Source organism: Porites lutea, chromosome 13 (genome assembly GCF_958299795.1).
Source record: "Porites lutea chromosome 13, jaPorLute2.1, whole genome shotgun sequence".
NCBI lineage: Eukaryota > Metazoa > Cnidaria > Anthozoa > Scleractinia > Poritidae > Porites > Porites lutea.
The window spans coordinates 5,034,127-5,045,569 of NC_133213.1; the positions used below are offsets into that span (position 1 = coordinate 5,034,127).

At 39.9% G+C, this 11,443-nt stretch overlaps 2 protein-coding genes across 2 annotated transcripts; one reads left to right on the plus strand and one right to left on the minus strand.

Moving 5' to 3' along the window:
• The first annotated feature begins 3,787 nt into the window (after window positions 1–3,787).
• Window positions 3,788–5,441, plus strand: LOC140923638 (uncharacterized). Its single transcript, XM_073373711.1, has 2 exons — window positions 3,788–4,404; window positions 4,913–5,441. Exons 1-2 carry the CDS (start codon window positions 3,788–3,790, stop codon window positions 5,439–5,441), a joined length of 1,146 nt encoding a protein of 381 aa, XP_073229812.1.
• Window positions 5,442–7,490: 2,049 nt separating this feature from the next.
• On the minus strand, window positions 7,491–11,324 carry LOC140923744 (fibroblast growth factor receptor 1-like). Its single transcript, XM_073373815.1, has 4 exons — window positions 11,135–11,324; window positions 9,620–9,863; window positions 8,678–8,799; window positions 7,491–7,752 (listed from the first exon to the last, which is right to left on the minus strand). Exons 1-4 carry the CDS (start codon window positions 11,272–11,274, stop codon window positions 7,641–7,643), a joined length of 618 nt encoding a protein of 205 aa, XP_073229916.1. The 5' UTR covers window positions 11,275–11,324; the 3' UTR covers window positions 7,491–7,640.
• Between the last annotated feature and the right edge of the window lie 119 nt (window positions 11,325–11,443).

An 11,443-nucleotide genomic window follows, 5' to 3' on the forward strand; every position in this document is an offset into this window, starting at 1 on the left:
CATGTCTGCGGGCAAGGGATAACAAAGTATTGAGATGTGCCAAGTACGATTAATAATCGTCCCTGGCCACATTTACCAGTTTCAACCTGTCTGCAAGCTATAGATAAGAAAGTATAGAGATGTGTGGCAAGTATGATAAATAATCGTTTTTGACAATCTCTACCTAGTCTTACGCCCCCTGAAGGCTAAGGAAAGAAAGTACTAGATTGAGATGTGCCAAGTACGATTAATTCTGACCACATTTACCAGTTTTAACCTGTCTGCAGGCTATTGATAAGAAAGTATAGAGAAGTGCCACTGAGTACGATTAATAATCGTCCCTGACCACATTTACCAATTTCAACCTGTCTGGAAGCTATTTGATAAGAAAGATGTGCCAAGTACGATTAATAATCGTTTTTGAAGGATCCTTTCCTCCGTTTAGACTGTATTTCTTTCACACACAAATAAATTAAAGTTGTTATTCATATGGCTATTTTTCCTGAACGAGTTATTGCTGAAGAGGTTTCATTTAAAAATTACACCATAAATAGCTTCATGCATATGACGTAGTACTGATGAAGAAATTTGATTTGGATAGTCACACATGTAGGTTTTCGTCAAAAGATTCCAAATTTAAAGGGACACGGTCAGCTGATGCACATGCGCATTAGATACCATTTCTTAGCTGAGCGGATGTCACAAGACACGCGCGTGAAACAGAAAGCCAGAAGCGTATCCGGAATGCTCAAAACAAACCTTGAAGAGTTGAACTAGTTACATGTCCAAATCGTGATTATAGACCCTAAGCCACATCAGAGAACACTTTTTTTATACACCATTGAGAATTGTCCAGGAAAAGCCAATCTTCCACGAATACTTCTGAATTCGATCATCAGTAGAGGTGAGAAATGATACGGAGTCGGCATGAATCATTGTTGAAGGTTCAAGGTCGAGAAAGCTTGATTTTCCAAACATATGTAACCTTTTCCATCGATTTTCCAAATACATATAACTTGCTCGCCAATGTTATTGATTCATTTCTTTTGTTATTTTGGTAAACGAAAGCGATTTCTCCCGCCCGGCCCCTACGCGTTTCTCACCTGTTCTTGTTCCTTTGGATGCTGTTTTTAACCAAATATGATAAAATAATGTTATAGGATGAGTTAAAGTTTGCTCAAAAACAGGTTTCTGTAAAAGATCGAGGACCGAATGAAACACTAGGCAAGATTGAAGCGGATTTCTCATGTAGCCGATGCATTCATTTGATTTCGGGTTAAGGTTAACTCTTTTCAAATTGACCAAAGTAGTGTCAAGCTCAGCGCGGTCCCATAGCTGAAAGCAAAATTTAGTGTTGTTGTGTCACATGTGAACGTACTACTAGAAAGGTTCGATTTTGATAGTTGCTGCGCAGCGACCGAAGGGAGCGAGCAGCAACATAATCAGGATTTAAAGGAAATATATAAGGGGCGACGAATTCTCGAATTCATCACTTTTTACCACAATGCATTGCATTTAACCACATTTTTTACCACAATGCATTGCATTTAACCAGAGTGCATTGCGCCACGAACAACTCAAATAAAAACAAGGGGAAGTTAGGTGGGTGAGAGAGTGCATCGTTCGCTGCTCAGACTTAGAGTTTTCTTTGTGGCAAATTTTCTACAGCACGGTTAGAAGTCTTACCAAATTTTAAGACATGCAGGAGTCTTTCAGATGAGTACGATGGTTAACTTGGGGATTGGATTTCAATTCAAGAGCCTTTAACTCGTCCAGGTGTTAAACCTGACGAGAAGATGAGCATTTGCTCTTCGACTCCGCAACACGGGGGATATACAAATTCCAGCTTGCTAGAGGGTGATGTGAAAGTGAGAAAATGTCATGCAGTGCTATTCTTAAGAACCCTGTATGAGCCGAAAATGGATGTGATTTTGACCATTCACTTCAAAATAACAGCGGAAATCGAGATAACAAAACATATAGTCTGGGAGCAAATGTCATAAAATAAGGTCCCGTGTGAAGTTCGTGCTGAAAGCAAGCACCTAGTGTAAAAGTGTTCATTAGGTCCTACTAAACATGAAAAGTTTTGGTGCCAGCTTTGCCACTTGTTCAAACGGCTTTTAAGGGGGGGTTAAATTCTGACCTATGAAATCCAGCGTGAAAACGATGCTAAAACACAATTTCTCATAACTTTGTTAATAACAGACGAAAATACACCAAACTTGCTCACATGATTGGGCATGATCCTCCCTGTTGATTTATGCTAATTTACATAGGTCACGTGACCTTACGCATGAAAGCGAGGCTGAAACACATAATTTACTATAAATTTGTCAAAAAAAAATTCTTATCATGCCAAACTTGCTCACCTTAGTCAGTTAGACATCTTGCATCGATTGGTGCCACTTTGTAGTGTCACGTGACCCCATACATGGAAATGAGGCTGGATTGCAAAACACGCCAAAGGTGAACACATCATCCAGGACAATAACGGCATACGTTGACTCATTGTAATGCATATTAATGCTGTATGTATAGCATTTGAATGAAAAAAATAAGGGCTAAAAAGGTGTAATGATAATGTATTTCGTGTGGCTTATATAACTTTATTATGAGCGATTTCTACAATCCTATTTCGCACAAATTCATGTGGATTCTTAACCTAGGGGCCCTGGGTGATTGTGAGCCTGAACTATTGGTCAGAGGTAATTATTTGAGTGTCCGCCATGTTGTACTTACAGTCATCACAGTGCTTGTAGTATGACGGATTTTGGCCGGTCTGATGCCCCTTTAGATTTTAAGCTGTGTGTAATCTGCCAAGAAAAAAGCACAGCCAATCTTGTTGAAAATCCAAATTCCCATCAAAAGCTTTTAGAAGCCATCGAAGAACGTTCAAAGTACGAGGACATCAACTCAAAAACATTGTGGCTTGTGCTTAAAGATCTACCACTAGAAGAGCTTAAAGAAAAAGCAACATGGCATAGGTCGTGCTACCAAGAAACCACCCACTCAGGAAAGATCAAGAGGGTAAAAGAGAGGTTTCAGAGAGAGGTTAGAGGGCCAAATGAAGCTCGAAGAAAGACAAGTGAATCGCTTCAGGTAATTGCCAGTTGCTGTAATGGCTTGTAACTTTAACTTTTTATTTTATTGTGTTTTTCATCTTGGAATCGCTGAAAAGGTAATGACATCCTTGACATCTCAAAACATTTCATTTCACTAACCAGGGTCTTCTTACAAGGTCGAAAACCGTCCCTTATGACAGCAATCTGTGCTTCTTTTGTGAAGAGAAAGCGAAGTACCAGAACCCTCTGCATTTGGTGTCAACATCATCTGCTGGTAGCTTTCTTGATAATGCAGTGAAGCAATCAAAGGATCCTAAACTGCTCGTGAAGCTCTCGACGGCTCTAGACAGCACTGACGCTCATGCCATTGATATTAAATATCATAAAAGCTGCTGGGCGAAGCATGTGACTGGGGTCCTGCGTAAAACTATCAAAGATGACGAGGAACGGTCAAGAAGTGAGACAGCGGCTAAGCTGGAGTTTTTGAACCTTACCCAAGCTGCCCTCGATAGCGGAGAAATACTCAACATGGCACAGTTGGAACAGGCTTTTGATTCCATTTCAAACGAGAACAATAGTCCAAAGACTCGAAGTCGACGTTCAGTTAAAGAGCTATCCAGAAAGAGATAAAGGGAGTTGAGTTCCATAAGCCCACTAGAGCTAATGAGCCCTAGAGGGTCAGCGTAAAGCAGTGTAGAGATGCCGCTATCCATATCGTAGAATCCACAGCTGACAGTGATGAATCTATGAAAACTCTCTTCCATGCCGCTTCAATATTGAGAAAGGCTATTAATCGAAGCGAGAAATGGGTCTTCTCTGGCTCTCTGGATACAATGACACATGATCACTGCCCCGAAGAGCTTACCTGCTTTTTTAGGTGGATAATCCAAGGTCCCAATAAGACACTATCTGATAAAAAGTGCAATGAGGTACACAAAAGAGCAATGCAATTAGCGCAGAATACAATAGCTTTGTGTCTAACGGACAGGCAGGTTGACAATAAGAGGTCAAAGGCGGTCTACTGCACTAGAGAAATGCCCCAACACCTCGCAGTTAGCCTAGCAATACACCAAGCAGTACGAAGCAAAGAGCTAGTTAATCTCCTCCATGGGTTTGGCATGGCTGTAGAGTACAATCGCTTGTTGAGGGTGGAGTCACAAATTGATAAAACTGTCCTGAAGCGCATAGAGAGTGAAGGTGGCATGTTTCTCCCTCTGGATATCGTGAAAGGACGGTACGTATATTTTGCTGTTGATAATATCGATTTCTCAGAGGATACGCCGGACGGGAAGCGTACTCTACACGGCACAGCAATGGCTATTTATCAGAAAGTGGAACCTCAAGATGAAGAACCTGTATTAAGGTAACATAATATCGCCAAGGTGCCTATGAAGAAGCTTCTTGCTCATTCAAAGACCAAGGGCGAACTTACTACGTTTCCCGCAAAGAATGTGAAGGATAATGCTAATGGGAGCTAGACAAGTCGTTGTGGCATAGGGAACGGAATGTGAGGCAACGCACAGAGACGTCAGGCATTTACGAAGTACACAAGAAGAAGCCGACACAAAGATTATTTTACATGCTCTGGATGCCTCTGCTCAAGGTGCTACCCACCTCTCTATATATTCTCCTGACACTGATGTTCTTGTTTTGGCTCTCCGACGGTATCCAGATTTGTGCTCGAACTCTTGCTTTGTTACTGGGACCGGCAGTAGTCGTAGAGTTATCAACTTGAAGTCAATCGCAGACGCCCTTGGGCCTACAAAGACGGCTGCGCTGCCAGCATTTCATGCGTTGACAGGAGCAGATGTTACTGGGAGTTTCTCTGGAAAGGGAAAAGCCACTTGTTAGGATGAGTTTGATAACGCCAGCACTCCTATCTTGCAAGCTCTTGCTAACCTCGGTTGTGGGGAAAAGCCAGATGACGGCACAAGAAGTGGAGTGAAACAGCTGGTTTGTCGGATGTACCAACCGAAGACAGACATCAAAACTGTCAAAGCCCTCAGATGGTCCCTCTTTAAGAAAAATCAAGCTGAGTCTGAGAGGTTGCCGCCCACACAAGCTGCTGTCCATCAAACCATACTAAGAGCGCACTACCAGCTTCTTGTTTGGAACAACGATCATGTAGCAAACCCGGTGTTGCCCTCACCAGAAGGCTATGGATGGCAATATGAAGATGGAAAGTGGGTACCAGTCATGACAAATCTTCCACCAGCTCCAGAGGCAATTATACATCTAGTCCGATGCAAGTGCGCCAAGTCCCGTTGCTCTAACAACCGTTGTCAGTGTCAAAAAGCCGGACTTGTCTGTACTGATCTCTGGCTGTGCTCTGAAGATTGCCAGAACGAGTACGCTGAGAGTGATGATGAGTATGACGAAGTCGAACAGGAAATTCCATAGAAATGGACAACAGAACAATGTGTATAGATATTCAGTAAGACTTTCATGACTGTATATATAAAATAGCAGCAGTCGCTATTTTCATTTTCTGCCCTTGTTCCAATATACATGCGAAAATGAATACATGGAACCAGTATCATAAGTTGGCAAAATTATTGATTATGTGTACAAGATAGATTCTCAAATGGAGGCTCCGCAGTATTTGCTTTATCCGTCTCGTCCCTGTGCTATGGGCCATAGGACAATGATTAGTTGAAGTTTTTATATCTGAACTCGGATAACCAAATATGTATCTGCCTAGTAGTTGTTAATACATTTGGCAAGACAATTGCCATCCTACACGATGCTACCAGATATATCCAGCCTCGTTTCCATGTATGGGGTCACGTGACACTACAAAGTGGCACCAATCGATGCAAGATGTCTAACTGACTAAGGTGAGCAAGTTTGGCATGATAAGGATTTTTTTTGACAAATTTATGGAAAATTATGTGTTTCAGCCTCGCTTTCATGCGTAAGGTCACGTGACCTACGTAAATTAGCATAAATCAACAGAGAGGATCATGTCCAATCATGTGAGCAAGTTTGGTGTATTTTCGTCTGTTATTAACAAAGTTATGAGGAATTATGTGTTTTAGCCTCGTTTCCATGCTGGATTCCATGGGTCAGAATTTAACCCCCCTTAAAAGCCGTCTGAGCAAGTTGCAAAGCTGGCACCAAAACTTTTCATGTTTAGTAGGACCTAATGAACACTTTTACAGTAGGTGCTTGCTTTCAGCACGAACTTCACACGGGACCACATTTGCTCCCAGACTAATATGTTTTGTGTCCCACTTTGCAGACGAGGACGTGTATCGGCGTTTTGAAAAGCATAATTATGTTCTTTCATTCATTCATTGCCATGGAATATGCGTTTACATTGTTTTTTCACTGTTAATAGCTCGGTTAATGCGGCTGGCGATATCTTGCCGGCGGAAGTTTCATGGAAAAGGAATAAAATGAAAGACTTTTCCTAACGATTTCGTAATCAGCCTCTGTGGTGAAGTGGTTAGGTGTAGTCGCGTCGAATCGAAGGTGCCGGGTTCGAGTCCTACCGAATTATTCATTGCTTTTTTTTTTTTTCTGTTTTTTTGTGTTGTTGTTTTCTATAAATATGTAGCTAAATAACTGTTACTTAATAAAGTGCAACAAACAGCAAGAAAAGTATTGTGTTTCCAGAGAAAATATCGTGCACCGCATATTAAATATATGGATAAACAATCTGATTTTCTATTATTTCCTACAATTTACTGTGCGAAAACCAGAGTTGATAACCACTTGATCATTTTCTAAACAACGTTCCCACGAGTTCTTTCTATAGACTGATAGTAATTATTCTAGTACTTTCCAACATGTAAATAGGACATTCAATGTCATTTTTGATTCTTTTAAGTCTCACTGCCTAACTAATGCCAGTATCAACAGAATGTGCCGCAGCATTACTATCTCTTAGATACCCTAGTCATATCATCTAATTTTGTCCAGAGACCAATAGTTAGAACTACATGCGAAATAGCTAGTTTCAAGTGAACACGCTACTGAAGAGGTTTTAATTTAAATGGTCAAACTATTGGATTTCATCGACGGACTACTCACTGAAGTAAGATTTCGAACTAAATCAGTAAAACATAAACAAATACAACAACAACACCGGACCACCAAATGCTTTATTTGCATGACCATAAAGGAATTACAGTATTGCAAAAGCTATTACTCTAAATTTAAGTACTAAATCAACTAATTAGTACGTGCAAAACATTACAAAACGTTACAGTTCTCATTCATTCATTCATTCATTGATACTAATTTAGTTCTTAATTCACAGCATTGCGAGATAAATGAAACCAATTGATAGTTAATTAAATAATCAGAAGAATTCATAAGAAGAGATATTAAAGTATCGTGTGAAAGTGATTTGAAGTCAGGTATTTTAGTTTTTTGAACGGCCGATCACATCACAGCACTTTACAACAGAGATAAACTACGGACTATTTTTAAAATGTTTCTAGTACTGAATTTGGAAGTAAAAAGATTAACTTTAGCGCAAGTCTCAGACGACTGTGGTTTTCTTCTTTGAATTTCCGACCTTTTCTGTAGAGTGAGCAATAGGCGTCAGTTCCAAGGCCACAGCCTGCTCATTACCATGGAATTCTTCTAGTTCTATGTCGCCCTCACTCCCTGACGAGCCACCGTAAATCTCGAATCGAATTGATCATCCACGCCACCTGGTAATGGAGGCAAGGGATTGTTTGCAATATTTACACTTGATCGCCTATAAGAAAAAAACAACGCTGTCAACCATAGTAGATTACTATAAATTTGACCATACATTTTAGATCATTCGCACGATTATAGAAGGCAACGTGAATCACACTAGAACATTTTACGACGAGCCGATAATTCTGTGAGACAAGATCGCAATGCTCTATTTTATTATCATTATTTCAAATCTTGATGCCAACCGCAATGGACTCGAAACATGATTTGTACGCAGCGAACGGAGTTAGATTTTCTCACTCTGAGATTTATACGCTATTACGCCTTAAACGTCAAAAATAAAGGGCGTTCACGTTGATTAAGCGTCTTCCCCTAAATATTCGCCTGCCAAACTGAAAAATAAGAGTCTCCTTGAATAACAATCACCTCCAGCACACTGTCTTATATATATTAAGTAATGGTATAAGGGAACCTCCTCTCTTCTCTCATTCTCTGAACGCTTGTTTACCTTTGATTAAACGCCGGCATTGGCATAAGGGAACACTTTCTTATTCGCCACTCGTTCAGCTCCATTTTAAATTTACCGTGCAAAGCGAGACCATTATCTGTATCCACGAGTTAAGCAATGCTATTTCTTGCGTAACAATGTAACTGAGTCCCTTTCGTTCTTTGCCATGACCATGCACGTGTCTCATGAACGATATACTGTCTCCTCAGTTCTTCTTTGAAGAATCTATTTCTTCCCCGAATAAGCGCTCCCTCAGTGGCCAAGCTAGTGTATAAGCAGAACTGGCCTTACCTATCAGTTATTGAATTAACATAACATAACGTATTTATTGTCGAACTAATACTGGGAAGTTCTTTAGCCTGGGACTTGTTGATCCCTTTATAAATACGGAATACTAGGTATGGACAACGCAACTCACTTGTGGATGAAGTTTTCAAGAATAAAAGCAAAATGCTTAATCGAGAGTACTAACCTGTCATAAACATCTGCTCTCGTCACAGGAACGGTGGGGTCTGAATCATGTGGATCAAGGTAGTAATCTTTCCTGCCACGGTTGTTGTCTTCTGTTAAGTGAAGGTACTCGGTCTCGACACTCTGTTGTGAAAAATGAGCCCAATATCGAAGTTTAAAATAAACATACGAGCCAGGAGCCCATAACCCGAAGCGATCAACTTCCATACTAGGCCTATGTCACGGCGTTTTTACGGATCAGTTTATTTTTAGACACATTTTAAGGGGCACTTAGCTTCTTCCCGCAAAAAAAAATCTCCACCATATCTATGAGCGCATTCGAAGTATAAGATTTCAAAACGGAAACCTAAACTTTATTAAAAGGCAGAAAATACCATTTTTAGGTCTGTAGGTTTTGCTGACTAGTTTGTGAAATTTAAAAGATATTCAAAATTCACGCCAAAATTAGCAGTCGAAATTCTCTGATCTTATAGACTCATAAATTTTTATAATCTGTTATAATAGCTTTAGCATCTGGATTGCGTCAGTCTAAAAAAAAAGCATGCAGATCGTGTCATATCATTCCATGGCCGACTAAGGGAGGGGCCAAGGGGCCCCGAGGGCCCGGGGCTCCACCTTCCTTATAGGCCAAACTGCAGTCTACGGGACTAAATGAGCGGGTCCCTCACTTAGTTAGAGATTTTAATCCGCCACTGTCATAGCAAATATGGTAATTTTTTTAAAGAGCACACAGTATAAGTCATCTCTTCATATTCTCCCTGCAAAGCTTAATTCCCGCTCGCTCCATCAGAACAAAGGATATATACACTCAAGAGAGTATCCCCTTTTGATAAACTTCATTTTTTCGTTTGAAGGACCTAGTGTACAATAAGTTCTAACAAGAGAGTGGATAAGCTCTCTTAGTTCCTCCTTTGCCTAAAAAACAGTAGAAAAAAGGCCTCACCTGGGAAGCGCGTTGCTCAAGTATTGTACCAATCGACTGGCTGATTTGATCAAATTTAGGTCGCTTGTCGGGTCCTTCCTGCCAGCAATCTTGCATAATTTTGTAGATCTCCAAAGGGCAGTCTCGGGGATTTTCCATACGGTTTCCATCATTGAGAAAGTCTCGGAGCTCTTCTACGGGTATAGTGGGATACGGTGTGCCGCCCAGTGTAAAGATCTCCCACAAGCAAATACCAAATGACCATCTGCATTATTAAATGTCAAGGTTCAAAAACATACACACTCGAAGGGTCATCACAGCCTGGGTCATTCCAAACCAAAAGGGTGTCAACAAACCTCTGTAAGCTGTTTAAACTAAACTATGGACTCGAGGAAACAGATGGTAAGCTGCTATTAACTCCACTACAAAGGAATTATCAAAATCAAAACTTACATGGCTTGCATATGAAGCGCTACATTCAAGAATCGTTATCAGTAGCATTCTTTTTCTTTCGAGTACTATTTATAAAAAATGGAAAACGTTATCTGCTGTGTTTACATGCCCTGATATAAACACGAGATTCAAGTGTTGGGAGAATTTAAGAGAATTTGTCCAAATTGCAAACCACAGAAAAACAGTTTTCTGCTAAGGTGCTTTTTTCTAATAGCGGCAACTTTCCCGAGAAAAAGTTGGTACCTAGCTCTTTGTTTATGGCGCTGATGAAAAGAGCCGTTCTTACTAGTCGCGAAGTGTTGTATCTACACGGAGTTTTGTACTGTTATCAGTACGTTTTTGTTTTGCATTTATAATAAAGTTTAGATATAACGTGCACTCTGATTTGTTGCAAAAGCGTGCTTTATGAGAGTATAAAACATGCTGACGACACTCTTTTGCTTTAAAAAAAAAATTGAAAATTAAAAAGGAATGTGTGGGGAATTTAACGGATTCTTTATATTCATAAGACAAATAAGTAAGTCTTGACTGAGCTCTATTCTGTTGTACTACTCAAGAAGTAGATAGAAACACTCGACTAAATCTCGTGTTCCCCCTACACTTCTTTCGTGTTCTAGCCGCTGCCAGTGGTGCGTGCTTTACAACGTACATAATAGAGCACAGTCAAGGCTTCTTTATTTGTTAAAAAAGGTGATATTTTAAAAAGGACGGATTGTTCTCCCTTAAAATGTCGTCTTGAGCGTAAAAACTTTGATATAGCATGTTTTTAAATTTTTTTCAAGTTCCATGCCTCTAAGTTATGGGTTAATAAAGTAAACTTGTCGAGTTTTTCAAAATGTGGTAGAGTGGTTGCGTTTAACTGTGATACTCGCATGCAAACATACTTCTCAGCCAATCGGAGAGCGCCTACTAAACTATTTTATGGCAAGTTTAACTTAATTGCAGTAATCAAAAGGCCAGCTTCTGTTTAATTTGAACGCCTAGTCACGCACTAATTATACAGTTGTCATCCTTGAGTACGATCCTCCCATATTTTCATATTCTCCCTTCATTCATTTTTTTTAAAGTGTCATTTGTACTTACACATCACTTTTCTCTGAGTACTCCCTCGAAAACAATGATTCTATCGACATCCACTTCATTGGCAAAACACAACTGTTTGTCTGCACATATAACTCACTCTTGGAAATATCTCGAGCCAGGCCAAAGTCAGCGATCTTCATGACGTAATCTTCTCCAACAAGAACGTTTCTGGCCGCCAAGTCTCGGTGAACACACTATATAAAAAAGATATGTTTTCAAAAAAAGAAATGCAAAATCAAGAACTCAGAAACAAGAAGGAGATAATAATAATAATAATAATAATAATAATAATAATAATAACAATAATAA

Coding starts and splice junctions, on each gene's coding strand:
- LOC140923638 (XM_073373711.1), top strand. CDS start 3,788: ATGAAAACTCTCTTCCATGCCGCTTCAATATTGAGAAAGGCTATTAAT. Junction 4,405..4,912: donor GATGAAGAACCTGTATTAAG/GTAACATAATAT, acceptor TGATAACGCCAG/CACTCCTATCTTGCAAGCTC.
- LOC140923744 (XM_073373815.1), bottom strand. CDS start 11,274: ATGAAGATCGCTGACTTTGGCCTGGCTCGAGATATTTCCAAGAGTGAG. Junction 9,864..11,134: donor TACTCAGAGAAAAGTGATGT/GTAAGTACAAAT, acceptor TTAATAATGCAG/ATGGTCATTTGGTATTTGCT. Junction 8,800..9,619: donor TTGAGCAACGCGCTTCCCAG/GTGAGGCCTTTT, acceptor TTTTCACAACAG/AGTGTCGAGACCGAGTACCT.